A 24,755-nucleotide genomic window follows, 5' to 3' on the forward strand; every position below is an offset into this window, starting at 1 on the left:
CCAGATCTGATCTGAATTGGAACTTTCTGTAAACAAATATATATATATAATATAAATTATATATAATAATAATATAATTATATATAATAGAATATAATATAAAATAACTATATATAATTTATATTATATTATATTAGAATTTAATAGATTTAAAAAAAATGATCTCCCCTCTAGATGACATGGTTACAAACATCAATAAAAAGGAACTCTAATGCTGATTGAATTCTATTTCATATATCCAATCTTTAAATATATACATATAAATACTATACATAAATAATTATTTTACTTGATTAACTACAACAACATTCAATGAATATAAACTGGATTAATTCTATAATCAATAATTTTGATTCAGACAGAATTAATGATGAAGTTAAGACCTTTATTCTGAATTTAACTTCTTATATAGATATTATTAATTCTTTCCCTTATATATCAAAGGTAAATACAATATATATATCCCAAATATTATTATTAATATTAATATAATTTAAATTGTTTTATTCTATAGTTGGTGATCGATGGGAAAATTAATCAAGATATAACTGAAATATTATTTCGATTTAAATGGATTGAGACCAAGATAGAACCCTATCAACAATATAATGAAATCTTTGATGTATCCAAAATCTCAGATCTTCCAGGTATTAGGGTATCACTATTGGAAGTAACTGAATCAATACTATCAGTTGCATCAATACACCGTATTTGTACCCAAGATCTATTTGAAGAGAAGTTCATCACAACTCTCATTGGAACATTGACTGATGATGAACAGCTTGACAGGATAGCAATGGCTTATTCTAAATATTTATTATCCAAACATTCTTTGATTGAATTTAATAATGGAGCATTTCTATTGAGTTTTAAGAATTTAAAGAAATTTTTCGGTAAAGATAGAGTAGATTCATTTATAAACAATGAATTGTTAACCAAGTTAACAGAGTCAATTGATCAATATGGATCTGAAAGAAAATATAGAGTAGTGTTAGAATTCTTAATACGATACCAATTAGAGGTCAATCCAAAGTTCATCAAAGATAATAGTCAGGTAATATATAGGTAAATATTAATTAGGTATTCAATCAATCCAATGGATTACTAATATAAGAACTTGAATTAATAGTTTCATATTTAAATATGTGTCAAAGTACGGTTTAATAACAGAGCATTATAATGATGATTTATTTCAAACAAGGATTAGTGATTGTTTGGGTATTACTTTGGAGGATGAAACGATTGATAAAGAGATGGTACAAGATCAAATAATTAATTTATTAAATTCATATAATTGTGAATTTAATCTCAACATTATATTCAATGTTCTATATCGACATATCCAAAAAGACCGCTTTGAACAACTCTTGGAAAAGTGTTTCATTATCATAAACAATGCCAACAAGAATAGAATGATAAATATGATGGGTTCATCATTTATAAAAGTAAGTTATTGATTATTAGATTCAAAATACTTAAATACTAATTTATAATAATTAATATTGTAGCACTATGAAAGATTTCGAACGGTCCTATACGGATATGGTCAAAAATACCATGGATTTTTAATCCTCTTTGATGGAATTACAAACTCATTTATAGCCAATGGCTCTCCTATTCCAGAATCTGTTGGGGATCATCTGACTAGCTATGGTTTGGCAAATCATGTACGTGATGAAATATCCCAACCTCATCTTGGAGCGAATGGTCTGATCAATTTATATAGATCTACAAAGGATATTAGATTCATACAAGGTGCATTTATTTTGTTATTTAGATGTAAAGAACATACTCATCTCACTCAATTGGTCTTTGATGAGTACATGCCAGAACTACTTACATTCATTGATGAAAAATTGGAAGAGCTTGATGTTAGTATTCAAAACTCAGAGTTCCTCATTCAATGTTACAATCAATCATTACTCAATGATAATCATATTACAATTATTTTCCAAAAGTACAATTATAATCGTTATATACATTATGATGGAGTCTTGGTATTCATCGATACTTGCTCCCGCAATGATGAGTTATGGTTCAAATATGTGAATATTATTGTTGGCAAAAGGAATGATAGTGAAGACAATATGTTAAACTTCCTAATTCAATCAATCAAATCAAAAGGACAAGAGATCAATTTCACAAGAGTTGTATTCCAATATCTCAGATATAAATATTTCAAGCAAATACACTACTCAGATTACCAGAGAATCAAGATTAGTTTATTCAATGCACTAAAACTACATCAAAGTTTTGAAGATGACCATTATAAAGAACAACACCATCTTTTCAAACAATTCAAACGTCAATCATTTGTCAAGGTAGTGATAGATCATAGGAAAATGTTGATGTCCAAACCACATCCAACATTATTGCCAAAGCTGGTACTTGATAGAATTATTGAGTTTTGTTTGCAAAGTGATTTCAATAACAAGATCAATTCAGTTAGACAGAACTGGATAATATCATTGGCACAAGTTTCCAATCATTTCCTTCAAACATGTTCAGAGATTCTTACAAACCAAGTATTGCCATCAATTAAAATTCACTCGGAACTCAAAAATATAGGATTCAAGTTCTGTTTGCTAAAAGATACTCCCTTGAGTATCAATGCAGTGGATGTCACACTTGGTCACATTCAAGAGGATCAACTTCAAAATTGTCTTGACAGGTGTCTTCACCTCATTGTTCCTTATGTGGATACTATTGAATATAGTAGATTTTCTCGGAATCCAAATAGATATGTTTCAATCATTCTTCAAACTAACAATCTTAGGAGTATCARGGTTTGATTTGGACTATCATCATGATGGATTTAATTTCAAACCAAATGATAATTCTCTCTACAAAAAATTAGAAGTTCCTTACAATTATAATGTAGATATAACAAGTGACTTTTATTCCCAATTATCTAAAGAATATATTGAGAGGAATCCCAACCTCCAATATATAGATTTTACATCAATGTCATTGATCAACCCATTTCCCAAACTCAATATCATTTCCAATGAAGCCACAAACAATGATACAGAACCTGGAAAAAGAAATTGGATTACTCTCAAACATCATCTAAAGAACATTTCAGACCTTCCAGAGGACAAAATGAAAATATCAGATAATGAGCATATCACTTCTTTGGAAGTTAGTTTAGATCATTCATTGGAAAATATCCGGCTATTTACAAACTTATCCAATTTATCAATCAAAGACACTCAAGATAAAATCGTCAACTATGTCAAACAGAAAGGACAACCCATTCAAATTTTGTACAATAAGGTCTATAATTTGAATTCCAAAAGATATTCACTGTCATTGGAAATAGGAGATTTGAATTATATAATGAACTTAGTTCCACAATGCAAGACTTCAATCACATCATTATCAATAGTACTCAATTGGAAACAAATGGTACATAGTACGGTGACTGGAGAATTCCAAAAACAATTCAAAGAATTATTACATCATCTGGAACAACCAATATTCTCGACAATGGAATACTTTTCAATCTTAATTCTCAAAAGAGATTTTTCAAATGATATTCTTCAAAAGGTAGGCTTGGGACCAAATGAGCAGTCCTTGATATTAGAGTCATCACTCAATCTAAAAGAAATGGAATATATATTGGGAGTTCCAACTAAATTTTATAGAGTCCCAATCTTAGATTAGAGATTTAAATTAATAAACATAAAAAAAAATTGTTTTACTAATGTAATATTAAATAAGTTATTGACCTTTTAGGAAAGTACTGTATTCTATTAATAACTTCTACACAAATAGTTGAAACAGATAATAATAATAATAATAATAATAATGAATTTACCTTTGGACGATAAATTAACTGATGTAATAGTTAATAATACAAAATATGCAATCCAGGAAACAGATAAAGATTATTTAATTAATATTAATTCCTATACTGATTTAATCAACTCTTTTCCTAGAGTGGCCAAAGTAAGTTGGATATTTTAATTAATATTTATAGGACTGATCAATCAATCAAATAACTAACACTATTAATATATAGATAATAGTAAATGGAAATGAAAAACTAAAAGTGTTGTTGACAGAATATATATTTTGGCCAGTGTCTTGGACAACAAATTATCATGACCCTATGTATTATCATGGTCATATTGATGTAACAAAGTTCTCGACCATTGATAATATTAATGTCACTCTTTTGGAAGTCACCAATGCTTACCTAGATGTAATGAGTTCTCACCATGTTTACATCAAGAATTTATGTTCTGTCCTGGAAGTTGATTATATTAATACTGTCATTGGTACTTTAAAGAGCGAGAAGGAGATCAATGATTTAATGGTCAAATATGTATTGTGCATGACGTCATATCTTGAGTTTAATGGTTTTGGAGGATGGCATGGATTCCCAATGTGGAGAGATTTCTTCATTCAATCATTTGGAAAAGATAAAGTGGTGGAAGAGTTCAACAAATGGTTACTCCAGTCTCTCAAGAATGTTGTTCCTACCAATTATGAAAATAGTCAAAAAGGTATTGGAATATTATACTATCTGTCTTTTATTCAACTAAAAGAATGTCCAAAATTCATAAAAGAACATTCAAATGAAGTGTTTGAGTAAGTAATTCGGAAAATTAATTAATTTTATTATAATTTATTAATTTAATCAATCAATCTTTCTATTAGATTCATTATCAAAGCATTATCATTCTATTCTTTATTATCTAATTACACAAATGAAAATAGTTTAATTGATAATTTGAGCAAGTGTATTGGTATTACATTGGAAGGCGATTCAATTAATAATGATGATGCTCAACAATTAATTGCCAACGTCTTTACGAATACAAGATAGTATCGACCTTTTGGAGTGGATGATATGTGTTTCAAGATCCTTCATCCTCATTTCCATCAAGACAAACTTGATCTCTATTTCCAATCTTGTTTTTTATACTTGGATAACCTCAACAAAAACATAATGATAAATAAGATGGGAGTATCCTTTGTAAAGGTAAGATAATATAATATATTCCCAATGATTTTTATTAATTTATTTAATTATAATTATTTAGTACTACCCTAATTATGAAGAAGAACTCTTGGTTAATTCTCAAAAGATAAGATCCTGGTTAATCTTAATCCATGGATTAACTAATTGTTTTATTTTATCTGGTCAACCATTTCCATCAAAATTGGTAGAGTCTATAACCGACTTTAATATTATTAACCTTGTTGGAGATGATTTTCCATGTCCTGAACTTTGTGTTAATGGCTTAATCAATTTATATCGATACAAACACAATCAATGTTTTATGGTTGGAGCATTCTTGTTACTTTTAAGATGTAGAGTAGATTCTCTTTTCACTCAATGTATAATCAATGAATTTAATCAAGAGCTAGTTAGTTTTATTTCTCATCATTTGGAGAATGTATCTTATGACTTAAACAACTCTCACTTTCTCATTGAATGTTACAATCAATCAATTTTGAACATTGATAATATATCTATTATATTCTCCATATTATATAAGGGGAATTCTGATTTTGACCGACGTTCAAACTCACAAGATGTTGCAATTATACATTTCATCAACACATGTTCAATCAATGATGAATTATGGATAATGTATATAAATATAATATTAAGAAAAAGATCATTCTATTCAGAAAATATTCAAAACCATTTGGAGTATTCTATCCAGACATTTGGAAACACAATAGATTTCTCTAGAGTTGTCTCTTTATTACTTAAACTTTCATACTTTTTGAATCCAGAAAACAATTATATTTACAGAATGAGGAAGACAACAGTATTGTCAGCATTTAACAAAATTCAAAGTTGGAAGGATAGTGTACATTATCAAGAGTTCAAACAGTTTAAGAAACAAACATTCTATCACTCTACATTGTGTAAGAAAAACACCAATAATAATATTGGGCAAACAAACTTTGGACAGATTCCATTTTTACCAATGATTGTGCAGAGACAGATAATTGAACTATGTATACATGGAGAATTCAATTATGAAGTTCGTCAAAGATGGATTATTTCATTATCAACTGTATCCAAGCTCTATCACAGGTTAACCACATCCATTCTTTCAAACAATGTTATTCCATCCCTTCGGCTGTTTGATACGGTTAAACATATTGGATCGGAATATTGTCTACTTCAAGATACCCCACTTAGTATCCATACAATTGAATTTGTCAACGGATACATTCCCAAAGAATTCCAAGGACGTTGTCTGGATAGACTTAAACATCTTATAGTACCATATAGAGAAGATAGGAATTACACTTATTACTATCATGAAAATCAATTTTTATTATTCATACCAAAGGCCGCTAATCTAAGAAGTATTACCTTTGATCATTATTACTATTCCCCCTTTATCAATGAGAAAAAAGATCCCAATCCATTGATGGTTGAAGTTAAATTCCCACCATATCTATTCGTAGAGGAAATCGATCTTATAGATTTTTGGAAAACAATTTACCAGACTTTAGTCAAAAACAATGATAACCTTCAAAGTATTGATATCTCCACTAGCTACCTGAAAAATAAGTTCAGTTATCTTAACAATTTCATTCAGGACTATAACTTACCAATTCAATCAATTGACCAAAGACATAATTTTATATTAAATGATGTCATCAGAAATAATGATATCATGGATGTCAATTTGGAACATATTACAACAATGAAATTGATACTAAATATTGAATTTCATAATATCTATAGATTCAACAATGTTAACAAAATTACAATCATTGAGAAAACTGATCCTCATCAACCTTCTCTTAACCAAGATTTCATTCATAAACAAAGTCAACACCTTCAAAGATTATATCAAGATGTATATAATCTGAACTATATGAAGAAGTATTCTCTTATACTGGTCAACATTAATGATATTATCAATATTATACATTTACTTCCAAATTGCCAAACATCCATTACATCGTTGACTATTAAACTCAATCCTAGCTCATTGATCCGGTATACATTGGATGGAACAATCAATCAACATGTTAGAGATATCATTACATATCTTGAACAAACAATATTCTCATCACTTGAATATCTTTCTATCCAAGTTGGTTCCGGCGATAAACTAAAATATGCCCTTGGACCTCCTGAATTGTCAATCATACTCAGTTCATCACTTAACTTTAAACCATTTGATGAGTCCCCTACACCTACTAAATTTTATAGAGTTATATCCCAAATATGATTGAATAAATATATTTGTTAATTGTTAAGATTGTTAAAACAGTCAACTTAAGGACAATCGGAGATTGATAAAAAAAAAAGGAACCTTTCCGAGAATCATGATCTTGATCAAAAAAAATGACATCATCAACGGTCAAACTTTGACAGGTCAAGCCGACAACATCGATCGGTGGACATGTCTTGTGTAAGATTAAATCAATCAATTATTAAGTTGATTCAAACAACAGATAATAATAATTATAATAATAATAATAATGGACTTTAATAGTTTGATATCATTTGTCTCTTCAAACAAAGTGTCTATCCTCTCTGGTCTGGCACTGGCTGTAACAACTGGTGCTTTGCTCAAAGGCAAAGGAAAGAAACAACATGTATGTCAACGATAATCATCGTTGAACTGCACTACAACACCCTCAGCCTTTACCTTACATACAATCAATCACTTGTATATCTATTCTTTATAGACCTTTGAACCAGGTGTTGTATACCTTTATGACTTCCCCAAGGGTGGCTTCCCTGTGATCCACATATCACCATTCGTTCTAAAGGTGTCTCTCTTCTTGCGTCTCAACAACATCCCATTCAAGGTCATCAGTATGTTCAACTACACAACAATCATACAATCAATCAATCACATCATTAACCTTGAATCAACACAAAGACAACTTTGACATGGGTCCAAGAAACAAGAAGCCTTGGATCCGACTTGATGAAGACGTGGTATCGGACTCTGACATCATCATTCAATACTTGATCAAGAAGCTCAACATCAAGGGATTCGAGATCAATGATCCCGATCAGGCAGCAGAGGCACATATGCTTCGTAGATTCATCGATGATGCCGCTGTGTGGTCACTCGTGTACAGCAGATGGGTGGACCCAATGAACTGCTCGACCAACATCGAGGCTGTGTTCGCCAGTGTACCATTCCCAATGAGCGTCCTTGTCAAGCGATTCTCATTGAGCGGCACCAGCAAGCAGTTGTACAGCGTTGGTATCTCCAGATACGAAAGAGACGAGATCTATGAGCGCGCTGCAAAGGACATCGATGCACTGGCACGTCGTCTGGGAGACAAGCCCTACTTGCTTGGAAATGAGATTGCCTTGGTGGATGTGAGCTTGTTCTCCGTGCTGGCACAGTTTGCCTTTGAGATAATCCAATCGCCAGCGGGCGCAGCACTCAAGACACATCGCAACCTCGTTGACTATGTCCAAAGGATTGGTGAGGCACACTTCAAGTCCAACGAGTTGGACTTCTCCAGGTCATACCCATCACCAAGACAATAAACCAATAGATTCGCTAAGTCTTTGATTGATTGATTGGAACGTGTGTGAGTGATTGGAATAATTCCAGATGATTGGAGTTTGCGTGAATATATATTATGTATTTATTAATGATAGTATATATTGTTATAAATAATAATAGGGTCCATCTATTAATATATTGGACCTATATACAAATATGTTTGTTACTTTACTAACAAGATAGCTAGGTAGCTTGTTTAGAGAGCCAACATTGAGACGAGGACACTCAACAAGAGGATGGCAATGACGTTGATCGAGACAAGGGACGCTGATGATGGGTTGGCAGTGGTGCTGTCGGTGGTGCTGCTGGCAGTTGGTGCCTGGATGTTGGCTGTGGTCGAGATCACTTGTCCACTGACATCGACGGCAACGGTGTGATCACCTGCAACGGTGACTGTGTTGCCAGACAACACAATGACGTTGTGGTCACATGAGCTGATGGTCTGGAGCACGCCATCGATGGTCACCTTGACGTTGGTGGCGACGTTACCAAAGTTGGTACCGGTGATGGTGAGCGAGGCGCCGGCTGAGAGGCCAATCTTGACATTGGAGATGGCTGGTGGCAAGTAGCCCCAGGTGACGCTGAGTGGGATGTCGGTATGGAAGTTGAACGAAGCGTTGAAGCCAGTGCCTGAGCCTGATGGTACCTTGAAGCCAAACTCGAGGTTGGGTGTGATGACCTCAACGTCGAGACCAGATGTGATGGCGGCGATCACCCAGCCCAAGTCAACTCCAGAGACCTTGACCAATCCTCCGACGGTGGACACGGCAACGACAGTGTTGACCTTGAGTGTTGGGCAACCCAGTGAGAGGGAGGTGTTGATGTTGAAGTTGGTGAAGTTGTTGCCGAGGAAGGCAGCACGGAAGGTGGCCAACTCACAGAGGAAACAAGAGGCCAATTGACCAGAGAGCTGGTTGTTGGACAAGTCGATGACTGCATTGGCTCCGATCTGGCAGAGGCTGGATGGGACGACACCAGTGAGCAAGTTGTTGCTGAGGTTGCAGAGGTTGAGCTTGGAGAGGGAGAGGTCGAGCAGGCCAAGGGTCTTGATGTCAATGTCGAGCAGGTTGTCGCCGAGGTCGAGCGAGGCAAAGGCGTTCAGGTTGATGTTGGCCAGAGCGCCAGCGGTGATGCCGCGGATGGTCAGGGCGACATCGGCATTGGCGTGCACCTTGATGCCTGGTCCAACGGTGATGTTGGCAAACAGGGAGGTACATCCGAGGAGGGAGAGGGCGTTCAGGTTGGCGTTGGCAGACAGGTCGAGGAGACCAGCGGCACTGATGTCAAGCTTGAGGCCATCGCCAGTGATGGTGAGGGCGCCGACGGTTGAGGTGAGCAGGTTGGATGGGATGACAGAGACGATGGCACCGGCGTTGAAGTCGAGGGAGATAGCATCGAGCAGGTTGAGGTTTATCTTGGCAACAACGTTGGCGTCGAGGAGACCAGCGAGGACAACAGCAACCTTTCCGTTGACGTTGGCGTTGAGCTTGAGGCCTGGCAACTGGAGCTGGCCCAAAAGGCTTGAGCAACCGTTGAGGGCGAGGAAGTTCAGGTTGATGTTGGCAGAGAGATCGAGGATACCAGCGGCGTTGACATCGAGCTTGAGACCATCACCGTTGATGGAGATGGAGGCAAGGGTCGAGCCGAGCAAGTTGGATGGGATGACAGAGACAACTGCACCGAGGTCAAAGTCGAGGTTGAGTGCTTTGAAGGCGTCGAGGTGGATCTTGGTAATGGCGCTGACGTCGAGGAGACCGCCCAGTGAGAGGTCGACGTTGGCGTTGGCGTTGACCTTGATGCCTGGGAGCTGGAGACCGGACAGGAGGGAGTTGCAGCCAAGGAGGTTGAGAGTGTCGAGCTTGACGTTGGCAGAGAGATCGAGGATACCAGCGGCGTTGACATCGAGCTTGAGACCATCACCAGTGATGGAGATGGAGGCAAGGTTGGCAGTCAGCAAGTTGGCGGGAACAACAGAGACGACGGCGTTGGCATCAAAGTCGAGGTCGAGGGCACCCAGGACGTTGAGGTTGATCTTGGCGAGAACGGAGGCATCGAGCAGGCCACCGAGAGCGAGGGCAACATCGACGTTGGCAGCAACCTTGATACCTGGGAGAGCGAGACCCTTGAGGAGGGTGGTGCATCCGGTGAGGGAGAGCGAGGTAAGGTTGAGGTTGGCAGAGAGATCGAGGATACCAGCGGCGCTGACATCAAGTTTGAGACCATCACCAACGATTGAGAGGACTGAAAGTGGGGCAGACAGGAGGTTGGGTGGGATGACAGAGGGGATGACACCGTCGAGGAAGCCGAGGTTGAGGCTGTTCAAGAGGTTGAGGTTGAGCTTGGAGAGGATGGAGAGGTCGACAAGGTTACCGAGGTCCAGGTCAAGCAGGCTGATGTTGAGTGGCAGCTTGATGCCGGGGAGCTTGAGTGTGGAGAGCAGGGAGTTGCAACCAACGAGGGAGAGCGACTGCAGGTTGGGGAGGCCAGAGAGGTCGAGGAGTCCGTTGGCATCAACCTTGACACCATCACCAAGGATGGACAACGAGGAGAGGAGCGATGAGTTGAGCACTGTTGATGGGAGCAGACCGACGGTGGCACCTTGGGCAAAGCCGAGCGAGAGGTCGTTGAATGCGTTGACATCGATCTTGGCAACGACGTTGAGGTTGACTAGGCCGAGGAGTGAGAGCGAGATGTTGACGTTGGCGTGGACAGCAATGCCTGGGAGGGTCAGCTGGGCAAACAGGGTGGTGGCAGCATTGAGAGTGATGGCCTGCAGGTTCTTGCAGTTGGTGAGGTCGAGGACGCCGTTGGAGCCGAGCTTGAGGCCATCGCCAAGGATGGAGAGTGAGTTGAGGGTGTTGGAGAGGAGGTTGGATGGGATGACAGAGGAGACGACGCCATTGATGAAGTCGAGGGAGAGCGAGTCGAGCACATTGAGGTCAAGCTTGGCGAGGACGTTGGCGTTCACCAGACCGGCGAGCTCGAGGGCGACGTTGGCATCGGCGTGGACAGCAAGGCCTGGGAGGGTCAGCTGGCCGAGCAGGGTGGTGCAGCCGTCAAGCTTCAAGAAGTTCAGGTTGGGGTTGGCTGAGAGGTCGAGGATGCCAGCGGCCGACAACTTGAGACCGTTGCCAGAGATGGAGAGCGAGGCGAATGGGGTGGTCAGCAGGGTTGGTGGGATGACCGAGGTGGTGACGCCATTGGCAAAGTTGAGGACAAGGTTGAGGGTGTCGGCGATCGTGTCAAACAGGTGGAAGTTGTTGAAGGTGAGTGGGTTGGTGGCAACGTTGATGGTGAGGTCAACGAGTGCGGTGAGGTTGCCACCCCAGGACAATGGCAGCAGGCCGTTGGTGCAGGGCACGGTCAGGCTGTTGAGCAGGTTGTTCACTGCGGTGATCTCGGGGAGCACACCACCAGAGATGATGGAGCCGATGTTCAAGGTCTTCAAGGCGTTCTGGAAGATGGTGGATGGCAGGGCAACGTTCAGTGCACCAATGTTCAGGGTGTTCAGGGTGCTTGGGAAGGCCAAACCAAGGTTTGACAGTGGCAACGATGAGAAACACTTTCCAGCACATGTGATCGATGAGATGTTGGGGTTGGAGGCAAAGTTCCAGAAGTTGGCGTTCACTGGTACACCATCCTCGATCAAACTATTCGATTGATTGATTGAGTTAGTATGAGTGTGGTCGTGGGTGGAATAGTTCCAGTGATGGTGGAACTTACAGATCAAGGAGCTTGGTGAACGCTGAGAGATCAGCTGGAACAATATTGAGGTTCAGCAAACTGGGCTTGAGTTGGAGACCAATGACGTTGGTGCCGGCATCATTACAAGTGACCAATGGGCTGGAACATCCATTATCGCCAAGTCCAAGAAGACCAAGCAATTGACCAATTAAGTTCAATGCAGCCTCTGGATTGATTTGGGGAAATTGATGGAAAATGATTGATTAGCCAAGGGAAGTGATGGATGGACTGGTTGGATATTATTAAATACATACTCTCGGCATCGACCAATCCAGCGGACTGGGATGGAGTGGCAAATGTTGCCAGGACAATAGTCAATATTAATAATACAGATGTAGTACTCGTCTTCATTATTTGAAGTATATATATATAAATAGTTAGTAATATTAAATGTTTGTTTAAGAAATACAGATGATTGATTGTTTGATGGAATTGATGATCTGACAATTGAAGGTCTTAAATAGGTTTGTTGTTTGTTCCAACCAAACATCATCTGGTCGTCAACATCATCAATCAATCTGGTGAGCCAAGCCACTCTTACTTCCACCACGACCACCACGAACACCTCAACCAACCCCTTCATGTCAATGTACATTAGATGGGCAAGGCATGGTATGATAGAGGGCTTTGTATGATTGGCAAGTAGTCAAGGGCATGCATGGCATGGCAGGACTGAGTGGCATGCAGAAGGTGCATCGTCCTGTCGTCTTTTGATGGATGGCAACAGTGTTTGTTGTTAGTTTGGGGGGAGGGCACAAAGAGGTTGGTGCTGGCACTCGTCAACAGACATACAAGTACTTGTTACATCATTTAGCTGTGCACCTTGATCATGAGCAGTTATCTGAAATCACAGGGTGTGGAAGATTTTTGTGTTGGCTGCATTCCAATGTAGTTGTTTGTTAGTTATTGATTGATTGATCGAATATGTTATGTGTGTGTGATCGTGTGTGTGAGTGGGGTGAGGTTGGTGATCATGAAGTTATACATGTTCAGTAATAAAGAGTCGTCTGAGTGTGTGTGTGTGTGTGTCTAGATGGGTAGCACGATCAACCACCCCCACACACTACACTCTATCTATCACAAGATGAATGCATTTGTATCTGCCTATCTGTATGTGTGTGTATGTGTGATTGTGTGAGTGTTTGTTCAACCAACATTCACCAACTCACCCAACATTGTCAAAAACAGTGCAAATGTAGGTTGGGCAAGTTTAATCAATATTGATGATGGGGAAGTGGGTGTGCCTCTGACGTCAGACTATTTGGCCCTTATCCTTCCATCTGCCCAAGTCAAGCCTAAGCCAGCCCCAACCCCGACAACTACTCATTAATTAATTAGGACCAGATCCATAAATATCCATTATTAGATCAGAATTGTTAAACACGAGTGGGGTGGTATCGTCTGGTCAAACAAGCCAAAGCTTTGACTGAAACTCTGGCTTCGATACCCAACCAATAGTATTCAATGAATATATTAATGGATCATCCCAAAATACAAACACACGAATGTGTTATTGCTTGCATAAGCACTTTGTGAGGATTCAATCAATCAATATCTATCTGTTTGTTTGGTGTCAAGTCACTCCACCTCATCATCATACTTTCCTTTCCATCTTCATGGAATCAATTTATTACATCAGCAGTAAGCATACATTCTTTAATTGATCACCCAACTTACAACTCATCAACCAATCAAAACAACATACTTGTCAACAGTTATGGGGTCAGAGTCTGAGGTTGCTTGGGAGGTTTGGGTTGAATTGAAAGTGATTGTTTTTGATCTTCCTTGAACCAATCAATTAGTCAGAGAGTGACAGTAACAATAAATTAAATACCCAATAAAGGGTATATTGACGAACATAGTAAACTCGGTTTAAGGTCCTTTGCCTCGATTGTTGCTGCAAAGCTTTATTACCAGATGGGGTCATTTGATTTGTGATCATGTGATGAGGTGGAAGCTGGAAGATGGATACCTAGGTATCGGTTTATAATAAACGAATATATTAGATAGATTTCAATCTCTCACTTTTGGAACTAAACTGGTTAGTTAACTTGTTGTTGGGTGAGATGTACGAAAGAATGGACTCAATCAATCAATCAATCAATCAAAAGTGTAACCATGATCGAGAAAGAGGTGATCATTGCAGTATGGTAACATATCAAGGTTATAGACATCCATCAATCCATCCGACCAAAGCCCGGAGACTACTGTTTGTGCGGCTTAAGCTAGTTTATTAATATAACAGGACAGGACAGGACAGGACCAGTCCAAACCCATCCATCCATCCCCGGCCCGGGCCACACACTCACACACCATGATTAGGCCGTGGGGATGACACGAGGAGGCTGTTGTTGCTTCTGGAATTGAGTGATGATTAATCGCGTCCATGACTCCATCTCTCGTCTGGTGTCTGTGCTGAGTAGAAGACAGGTCGAGTGCTTCTTGGCTGACTTGGACATCTTTATCTGTAGTTGCTTCAAGTGATAATCGATATTGTTGTTGTTGTTGCTGTTGCTGTTGTTGGCGCTTATATCACGTGGATCATTGGTTCCAAGTAAGTCGATGGGTGGCGGTGGCGTGACGAGCACTGGCGGCGCCATATTTGGCGTGCCAGACGCACTACTACTATTGCTATGATTGTTGGATGATGGTGTCAAGGACTGGAAACTGGACGTGCGAATGATGCCAAGAGGCCTGCCAGAGTAGTGTGTTGAATGTGGTCGCGTCGACGATGATGACGACGACGGCGTCAAGACACCGCTGGTGGTGGGAGGTGTGTGCATTGGACTACTTTGTACATGTGTGCTGTTGCCGCTGGATGTCGTGGTCGAGGACGAGTGCGAGTGTGACGTGTCCTGCTTCCTCTCCTTGCCAATCTTGAGCGAGAAGCCCTTCTTCTTGGGATCTCTGATGTTCAGGTATTGAACGTGTGGCTGGGGCACGGACGACGAGAATGGCGATGAGTCAAACGGCGACGAGGAGATCGAGCCCGTGTCCTCATCATAATATGAAGATGGCGCTGAATGCTCCGAGATGGTATCGAGCGACGAGATGGACTCGGTGTCCAAGTCGTCGACCGCCTCCAGACGGACTCCCGTGCCAATGCCGCCGCCTCCATCCATCGACATGAGGAGGCTGTCCCAGAAGTACGCGGGACGGGCCTGATCGCGCTGTGCCAGCTTCTCATAGATGGGACGCTGCTCGCGCTGCAGCGCCGCCAACGACTTGACTGTGAACTGCTTGGTGTGATGGATGAGCTCTGTGAACTGCGACGAGTGGTTCAGCATGAAGCAATTCTTGCGACCCTTCACCTCCTTGCCCTGTTGAGTTATAACTGTTGGATGCAAGTATCTTATGGGTATTGTATCGGTTGGCTTCCTAAAGAAGTATAATGATCCATCATTGAGTATGCACCACTTCTTGCTCCACTTGTCTGTAACCTTGCCCTTGCTCCTAATATATAACCATCCTTTCTTTACTGCATATGGGAATTGCGCTCTATTGATGAGTTAGATAGTTTGTTAGTTTGTGTTGCTGGTAACTAACATGTGTTCCGAGTATGACCGCCACACGCCAGCCAAGTGTGGCGGCACAAATTGTATCTGCGGCCACACGCCGGAAACACAAAAGTCGAAGAGATACCTACTGACTTGGATCTAACTTGATCTCATCTGATAGTATACGATCGTAGAGGTCCTCCAGATACTCGAGTTGGAGGTCCTTTCCATTATTGATTCCTGTGAGTGATCGAATGAAACGCTGTTTGGTCAACGTCGACTTGATTGATGGGCTGTGCAAATCAGTGTTCAACATAATAATTGCAAAGGCCAATATATATACAGCGTCTAAATGTCATCATGATGGTTATGAATGTGTGTCAGCTTGATTGATCATGCTCACGCCGGCGGCGTGTGGCCATACGCCCGCCACACCACAAGTCGCGACTTCATCATGATACCATACCTGGATCCTCGAATATTCCACTCTTGATATTATCTTTGTAGAATTGATTGGCAAACCTTAGCATGATCCTGTCGATCTTTTGTGCCTCGCCAGGCAGACGGAAACAGTAGAGTAGCTGTCGTAGTGCCATGTCAAAGTCCAAGTCCTGGAAGTTGAATCGCGCGATGAACGCCTCCAAAGTGTCTATACAGAACTGATCGCTCTCGCCAAGATAGTCACCAATCGATCGCTTGTTGAGTAGTGTGCAGGTGTGCAGAAACTCTGAGATGGACGCTGGGGTCTTCTCCAGCAGGTGGATGCCCACGAAGAAGTCCACGCCTCGCTTTGGCTTGTCGTTGAACATCTTGATGCCTGTGAACACGAGCCCGTCGCTGGGCTGGCGCGGACTGCCGCTGCCATGATCAGTCGCCGCCACGACCACCGTGTGGCCGTTGCCACTGCCTGCGCCACCCATGCTGCTGTTGTCCGAGGCGTCGTCGACCGGGCTGGCCGGCTCCTCGCGGATTGTCGTGATGATCTGTGATGAGGTCAACTTGTGGATGTCGGGCATGTGCTCGATGAGGATGGAGCCGCGCTTCTGGCCCAATGAGTCGGGTATGCTCTTCATCTTGCTGTGCAGGATTGACCAGCGGCCCACATAGTGGTGCTCCTCTGGAGGTGGTGGGGGTGGCATCATCAGACTTGATGATCGCGGTGATGATGGTGTCAAACTATTATTATTCGTTGTTGGTACATTGAATTGAGCGTCCACCGTTGACCTTGGTGGCGATCGAAATGTTATTGATGTGTCTGTCATTTGTTTATCTTGGATTGATTGATTGATTGAATGGATAGTTGGTTCCTTTCCTGCAGATTGATCGATCAATCTAATGTTCTTGGATGGATAATGTTGTTGTTGATGTTGTTGTTGTTGGTATGTACAAAATATATTAATGAATGGATGGTGATTGAATGGTGATCACTCAGCTGTAAGAATGAATGGATGGATGTCGGAGTGTGTATGTGTATATGTGTGTATCAATCAATCACATCTAACGGTTGGATAATAACATAATAATAACAATAAAGGCAATCACTCCACTATCTTATCCCTCGCTCTCACTAAGATGAATTAGATGATGATGCAAGCAAGGTACTTTGTGTATTAGAATGTGGCGGGCAACAGACAGGCAAGAGCAACTCAACTGAAACACAAAGGATTGATCGTCCCCCTTCCTGTTGTGTGTGTATTCGTGTGTGTTGATCAATGCACACCACCATCACATCTCGCTTCCCCCTTCGCTGATCGATAAACATTAATGTTGATTGTGTGTGAATGAGTGGTGGTGATCGTTTGGGCCTTTAGTGGTGTACTGGGGGGGGAAGTGATCACTACACTTATTATCCATCACCATATTGTGAAAGGACATCGACAACAAAAAAACTCATTGGTTGATATTAGAGAGACAGATTTATTTCCTAAGGTGTTTAAAGCTCGTCGTGAGTGTCGGCCTTCTTGGTGACCTTGACATCCTCCTTGGTGGTGGTCTTGACAACCTCCTCCTCGGTCTCCTCCTCGGCGGCGGGCTGAGCCTCGGCGGCCTTCTTGGCCTCCTCGTCACGCTTGGCCTTCTCTTCCTCGGCTCTCTTGGCCTCGATGTCGTCGAACATCTTCTTCTCGCCAGCCTGGTTCTTCTCGAAGTGGGCAGCAGAGAAGGCCTTGGCCTCCTCGACGGTGTCGGCGACGAGGATGTTGTCAAAGATGGTGCCAGACTTGACCTGCCACAACTCGAAACCGACGGCACCGATGTTGCTGTAAGTGTAAATGGCGGCATCCTCCTTGTACTCGGGGTTGTCGATCATTGGGTGGACCCATGGACCCTTGTACTCTGGGTTGGGGATCTTCTTGGCGGACCAGGCACCCTTGTACTCTGGGTTGGCGATGGTTGGGGCCTCCCAATCTCCGTCGTCCTCATCGTTCCAGTCCTCGGGCTTCTGGGCCTCTGGGTCGACGATGGTGGCTGGGATGGTGTCCCAGTCGGCGGGCTTGACATCCTCTGGGTCGTTGATCTCCTTCTCGTCAACCCAGTCGGCTGGCTTGGACTCGTTTGGATCCTTGATCTGCTTTGGTGGCAAAAAGTCAAAGTCCTCGACAAAGGTGCCGGACTGGGCCTCGACGTTGTCGATGAGGACGACGTACGAGTTGTCTGACTTGACGACCAGGGTGTACTGGTGGGTCAACTGGTCGGACTCGACCTTGATGTCACGCTTGACCAAGTGGTTCTTGCCCTTGTAGTTGAAGATCAAGTGAGTGCGCTTGGAGTTTCCACAGATATCTGGACCAAACATGATGTAGTAGTCAGAGTCTCCGCCAAAGTTCTCCTGGTCGACGGTGGCTGGCAACAGCTTGATGTAGGCTCCACCACAGTCGAGCTTCTGCTCGTGCTTGACGGTGAATTGAACGACCAAATCCTTGCCCTCATTGGAGAAAGGAGTGAACTTGGCAGAGGTGGCGTAGAAACGGGCATCTGGGGTAGTCTGGATACCCTTATCATCTTGGGCATCACCATACCACTTTCCAGCAGTTTGGATGAACTTTCCTGCAGTTCCATCCTCGACCTTCCACTTTGAGGCGACCCATCTGGAAGTCCAGTCGTCTAAAAAATTGATTTATTGATTGATTGATTATATGTTAGAGAAGGAATGTTCATTCATTCATTCAATCATTTGATTGATTGAATAAGTTGAATGAGTTGATTGATTGAATGATTGATTAGAGTACATACCACCGAAGGTCTCTTGGAAGTGGACAGAGGCAGAAGCCAAGCTGACCATAAGAACAACCAACAATACAGCAGCGATTCTCATTCTATATAATATATGTATATATGTGTTAATATAATTACAACAAGTTATGTATGTATGAATGAATGACAGACTAAAGTCTGAGAGTACAAGTACAAATATCTGATGAACAGATTGGTCAGGTATGGTAGCAAGTGTGAGGAGTCACCAAAAAATTAAAATTTATTTCAAAATAATTACTCAAACAACCTCAAAGATGAGAGTGATGACGAAGCAACTCATGAACTTCTTCAACTTCAACCCCAAACTAATTAATTGACACGCTAGTGTTGTTGCCGCTGTAGTTGACGCGAAGGAATGAATGAATGAGGGCAAGTAAATGAATTGATTGATGAGGGAAAGTCGAGACAAGACAAGACGTTGGGGAACAATGACGCGACGACAATCATAGGTTGTTACTATGAATAAGAGGATTATTGATGTACATCAGGTTGGTTGGTTTATTCGTTGGGAATTGGTTTGGATTGGTGTGACACAAGAATTATTGAATGAATGATTGAATGATTGAATGTGGAGATTGAATGAAAGGATGGACAACATATATACTTAATGGTTGTATCCACCGCCAAAGAAGTGTGATGGCATGTTCATCGATGGACGATCACCAAACATCATCATTTTGGTGTCGTCACGATGTTGACGTTGCAAACCACTGTTGGACGTGAGGTTGTTGTTGAGCATGTTGAGACGGAGGAGGGTGTCGTTGCTGGTGGTCTGGAAGTCGCGACCGACTTGGAGCGACTTCTCAAAGGTGACACTGCGCTGATCGGTCTTGCGTGCGTACAATCGCTTGTTGTGTGAGTCGATACGGGCAGAGATCGAATCGTCCATAATCAATTTGCTCAGTTCCTTCTCCAACGATGCCACGTTTGTATTGAACGCCGTGGCCATCACATTGAGATCCACCGATGAAAATGGCGAGAAGTACTGGATCAAAGCCTTTGATCTGATCCTCTGGTACAGCTTGTCAATGTGATCATGCAAATGAAGATCCAGTTGAAGTGTTGGCTGTGGAGTGTCCATTGTGATTGGTTAGTGATTGCTTGGATTGATTGAGTACGATGGATGATCATACCTTTAACTTCTCGAGGTAGTTCAGACATGAACTGTATTTGCTGTTGTAGAAGTCGTTGATAAGCTCTCTGATCTCTGGAACGAGCTCCAAGTAGTTCCTAAAGACTGTGTTGTCAATGACCTTTCTCTTGAGTTCAGAGCGATCAAATGTGGCCAATGCGCACAGACCTCCATAAACAGCAATGTCTTGTGGGGATATCATCTAAGTATGATGTGGATCATGTTAGTTGATGGCCTCGATCACTCTCACTCACTACTCAATCAATCAATCAATCAAACACGATGATACATACCTCTGAAAGGGCACCAGTTGTATCGAATGGAGTCTCGATGAACTTCTTGGCAGCGACGTTGTACTTGCTGTTCTCGAGGTTGGAGAGACCGATGGCGGAGCGAAGTTTGGCGATGGACGTCTGGTCCAGGTCGGGGGTTTGCTCGGCCTTGGTGACGTAGTTGACGACGTGTATGTAGTTGTTCATGTCGATGCCCGTGCGGATGATGTTGAAGCACATGGCCAGGATGTGCTTGGGTGTGGCACAGTAGTCACGAGTGCGCACGTAGCACTTGAGCGCGTTGGTAAAGTCACCGATGTTGTGATAGAAGTCGCCTAGCTCGTTGTGCGCCACACGGATGGACTCCTTGATCATGTTGGCCTTGGCGGCGTTGAGCTCCTGCTCGATGCGCTCGAGCTGCTGCTGGTTCTTCTTGTGTGTCGACTCGACCCACGCCGTGTCTGGCTTGGAGTTTGGTATGCGCGAGCACAACTGTGCGTAGAGGTCGAGGTTGGGCGAGCACTTGATCTCCTTTGTAACGCGCTCCAGTGCCTCGCCACCCAACTCTGTGCTCGTATCCATTATGAACAGCAGTCTGTAGATCTTTGTGAAACCAGTATACTGATTGATATAGTTCTCCAAGTCAAACACATTCGATGACACTGATGCCTTGGCTGTGGCACCAGTCTCTACCGACATATCATCAATACCTGCTTCGTTATCTATATTCATCTTTATCGTTTATATATTCTTCTTCTTCTTTGTCTCTCTCAATATATATATTTACACAACTCCTAATTGATGGGATGAGGCATGTTCATTCACCAATCAACAAAAAGTTGAATATTCAACTTTTTGTTGATTGGTGAATGAACATGCCTCATCCCATCAATTTCTCATTAAAATCTAAGTTGTGAAAAAACTGAACTTCTGTCTCACTTTGGCTCATTCATTATCTGTGTTCAACCTTAATCCTTGTCATCTTAATTGTTGAGATAATATCTCTGTATGAAGAAGCATATCAAATATAACATTCACCAGAAGAAGAAGAAGAAACTACTTGTCTACGGCAACATCATTCATGAAGATGTAAGAATGAGTTTGTCGAATATACTTGAAGAGACAAACAACAAGGCCATTGGCCTACCAGTCTTGTTGTTGTTGTGGACTTGGTTTGAAATGAATGAAAGAATGGATAAATTAACATCACCCGCCAATTCCTTTCATTCACTGTTGGGAGCTGATTCAAATTCAAATGTTTTAGTAGAAGCGAACGAAATTAAGTGAATGATGTGTTCGTTGGGAAAGAATTGTCAACGATTGACACTTGTGTATTCGCTGTTGCTCAAACATTTGAATCATTCATTCAATCAAGTTGTTTGTGATACTACTTACATTTAATATATATATATATTATTATTACATATATAATAATATGATATCAACTAAAGAACCAACACCGTTGCCTACTGCGGCAACACAGTTGACAACACAACAACAATCAACACCAAGTGGAAAGATGTTTGTTATCAAGAGAGATGGAACAAAGGCAAATGTACGTCTATCTTCATCTCTACATAGTTCATACACTCACTAACAATCAATCAATTAATCAATTAAACAATTAAACAAACAGGTACAATACGATAAGATCACAGCAAGATTGCAAGCACTATGCGATATGGAACCAAAGTTGAATACTGATATTATTGATCCAACAGAGGTGACACAAAAGGTTGCCAGTGGAGTGTTCCCTGGTGTGAAGACTACTGAGTTGGATAACTTGGCCGCTGAGACTGCCGCCTACATGTCGACCAAGCACCCCGAGTACGGCGTGTTGGCCGCTCGTATCTCCATCAGCAACTTGCACAAGCAGACCAGCACCTCATTCCTCGAGACCGTCGAGAAGCAGTACGCATTCGTCAATGTCAAGACGGGCAAGCACGCCCCGCTGGTCTCGGACGAGCTCATCCGCATCGTCCGCGCCAACGCCACGCGCTTGGAGCAGGTGATCGACTACAGACGCGACTTTGGCTACGACTTCTTTGGCTTCAAGACTCTGGAGAAGAGCTATCTGCACCGCATCAACGACATAATCGTCGAGCGACCCCAGCACATGCTGATGCGTGTCTCGATCGGCATCCACGGCGAAGATCTGGACTCGGCCATTCACACATACGAGCTGCTCTCCAACCGTCTGTTCACCCACGCTACGCCCACTCTGTTCAACTCGGGAACTCCCTCGCCTCAGATGTCTTCTTGCTTCCTCATTCAGATGAAGGAGGATTCGATCGACGGCATCTACGACACGCTCAAGCAGTGCGCTCTCATCTCCAAGTCTGCTGGTGGCATCGGTCTCTCTGTGCACAAGATTCGTGCCGCTCGCTCCTACATCCGTGGCACCAACGGCACATCCAACGGCCTGGTGCCCATGCTGCGTGTGTTCAATGACACTGCCCGTTACGTCGACCAGGGTGGTGGCAAGCGCAAGGGCGCCTTTGCCGTCTACCTCGAGCCATGGCACGCCGACATCAACGAGTTCCTCGAGCTGAAGAAGAACCACGGAAAAGAGGAGGCGCGTGCACGTGACCTCTTCTACGCACTGTGGATCCCAGATCTGTTCATGGAGCGTGTTGAGAACAATGACAACTGGACTTTGTTCTGTCCCAACGAGGCCCCTGGCCTGTCTGACTGCTGGGGCGAAGAGTTCCGCGCACTCTACACCAAGTATGAGGCCACCCCAGGCCTTGCTCGTCGCACTGTCAAGGCACAAGAGTTGTGGTTCTCAATCATCGAGTCTCAGATCGAGACTGGCACGCCCTACATCCTCTACAAGGACGCCTGCAACAGCAAGTCCAACCAACAGAACCTTGGCACGATCACCTCGAGCAACCTCTGCACTGAGATCATCCAATACACCTCGCCCGATGAGGTGGCTGTCTGCAACTTGGCCTCAATCGCCCTGCCCAAGTACGTTCGCCAGCGTCCAGGCTCTGACAATCCCAAGGACCTCGAGTTTGATCACCAGCGTCTGTTCGATGTGACCAAGTCCATCACAGTCAACCTCAACAAGATTATCGACCGCAACTTCTACCCAGTGCCAGAGGCACGTGCTTCCAACATGAAGCACCGTCCAGTCGGCATCGGCATTCAGGGTCTGGCCGATGTGTTCATCGCACTGCGTCTGCCATTCGAGTCGTCTGGAGCCATTCTCCTCAACAAGGAGATCGCCGAGACCATTTATTTTGCCGCGCTCACCGCCTCCAACGAGCTGGCCGCCAAGCATGGTGCCTACGAGTCGTTCCCCGGCTCACCCGCAAGCAAGGGCATTTTGCAGTATGACTTCTGGGGCGTGACACCCTCCATACGCTGGGACTGGGCTGGCCTCAAGCAGAAGATCTCTGAGGTCGGACTGCGTAACTCATTGCTCATTGCGCCAATGCCCACTGCGTCCACCTCGCAGATCCTCGGCAACAACGAGGCGTTCGAGCCATACACCAGCAACATATACAGTCGCCGTGTGCTGGCCGGCGAGTTCACCGTGGTCAACAAGCAGCTGCTGCAGGACCTCATGGAGTTGGGCCTGTGGACACCCGAGATGAAGAACCAAATCATTGCCAACCGTGGATCCGTCCAAAACATCGACAGCATCCCCGACGTCCTCAAGGAGTTGTACAAGACTGTTTGGGAGATCCGCCAGCGTACTCTGATCGACATGGCCGCCGACCGTGGCGCATTCATTGACCAGAGCCAGAGCTTCAATGTCTTTATCGCCGAGCCAACATTCCCCAAGCTCACATCGATGCATTTCTACGCATGGAAGAAGGGATTGAAGACCGGCATGTACTATCTGAGAACCAGAGCTGCTGCCGACGCCATCCAATTCACCGTTGACCAGCAGATGTTGCAAAAGATTGCTACAACTGAGCCTGGCACTGCTGGTGCCAACACAGATGGCGTACCAAAGACACCAGGCAGTGTGACCAACAAGACACCCGGTGGTCGTCCCGCTGGTCTGCCCGGCAGTCCAAGCATGGTACTCAGTCCAATGCGTTTCCAGAACGCATTGCAGCAACAACAAGAGGAGGAGAACGTCGATTACGAAGGAATGGTCTGTCGTCGCGAGGAAGGATGCGTCGTCTGTGGATCATAAGTCGTCCACCTACCATCTACATTCAAACACCGATACTATAATACCCAAGCAAGCACATTGTCGATTTGATTCAGCAATGCCAGCCAGCCAAGAAGCGTAACACCAACTACAACTACATATTAATAACAATATATAAAGGATCAAGGGTGGTTCATCACTTGAACACAAGTGCATTGTATTTCG

The 24,755-nt window shown here is 42.8% G+C and overlaps 6 protein-coding genes across 6 annotated transcripts; 2 read left to right on the forward strand and 4 right to left on the reverse strand.

Moving 5' to 3' along the window:
* Positions 1–7,470: 7,470 nt before the first annotated feature.
* SAMD00019534_072760 (hypothetical protein) lies at positions 7,471–8,503 on the forward strand (the record flags this gene model as incomplete). Its single annotated transcript, XM_012897683.1, has 3 exons — positions 7,471–7,587; positions 7,681–7,810; positions 7,878–8,503. The coding sequence occupies 3 exons, from the start codon at positions 7,471–7,473 to the stop codon at positions 8,501–8,503; spliced, it is 873 nt and encodes a 290-aa protein (XP_012753137.1).
* Positions 8,504–8,718: 215 nt separating this feature from the next.
* SAMD00019534_072770 (hypothetical protein) lies at positions 8,719–12,617 on the reverse strand (the record flags this gene model as incomplete). The annotated part of the gene is made up of 3 exons (XM_012897684.1): positions 8,719–12,172; positions 12,246–12,432; positions 12,521–12,617. 3 exons carry the CDS (start codon positions 12,615–12,617, stop codon positions 8,719–8,721), a joined length of 3,738 nt encoding a protein of 1,245 aa, XP_012753138.1.
* A 1,967-nt stretch (positions 12,618–14,584) lies between these two features.
* On the reverse strand, positions 14,585–16,905 carry SAMD00019534_072780 (hypothetical protein; the record flags this gene model as incomplete). Its single annotated transcript, XM_012897685.1, has 3 exons — positions 14,585–15,764; positions 15,913–16,111; positions 16,230–16,905. The coding sequence occupies 3 exons, from the start codon at positions 16,903–16,905 to the stop codon at positions 14,585–14,587; spliced, it is 2,055 nt and encodes a 684-aa protein (XP_012753139.1).
* Positions 16,906–17,696: 791 nt separating this feature from the next.
* On the reverse strand, positions 17,697–19,076 carry SAMD00019534_072790 (hypothetical protein; the record flags this gene model as incomplete). The annotated part of the gene is made up of 2 exons (XM_012897686.1): positions 17,697–18,865; positions 18,995–19,076. 2 exons carry the CDS (start codon positions 19,074–19,076, stop codon positions 17,697–17,699), a joined length of 1,251 nt encoding a protein of 416 aa, XP_012753140.1.
* A 546-nt stretch (positions 19,077–19,622) lies between these two features.
* On the reverse strand, positions 19,623–21,151 carry SAMD00019534_072800 (hypothetical protein; the record flags this gene model as incomplete). Its single annotated transcript, XM_012897687.1, has 3 exons — positions 19,623–20,081; positions 20,149–20,349; positions 20,501–21,151. Coding segments are annotated over 3 exons (1,311 nt in total), but the record flags the coding sequence as incomplete, so codon positions are not given.
* A 703-nt stretch (positions 21,152–21,854) lies between these two features.
* SAMD00019534_072810 (hypothetical protein) lies at positions 21,855–24,572 on the forward strand (the record flags this gene model as incomplete). Its single annotated transcript, XM_012897688.1, has 2 exons — positions 21,855–21,974; positions 22,056–24,572. The coding sequence occupies 2 exons, from the start codon at positions 21,855–21,857 to the stop codon at positions 24,570–24,572; spliced, it is 2,637 nt and encodes an 878-aa protein (XP_012753142.1).
* Between the last annotated feature and the right edge of the window lie 183 nt (positions 24,573–24,755).

The sequence above is a fragment of the Acytostelium subglobosum genome (assembly GCF_000787575.1).
Source record: "Acytostelium subglobosum LB1 DNA, scaffold: scaffold14, whole genome shotgun sequence".
NCBI lineage: Eukaryota > Evosea > Eumycetozoa > Acytosteliales > Acytosteliaceae > Acytostelium > Acytostelium subglobosum.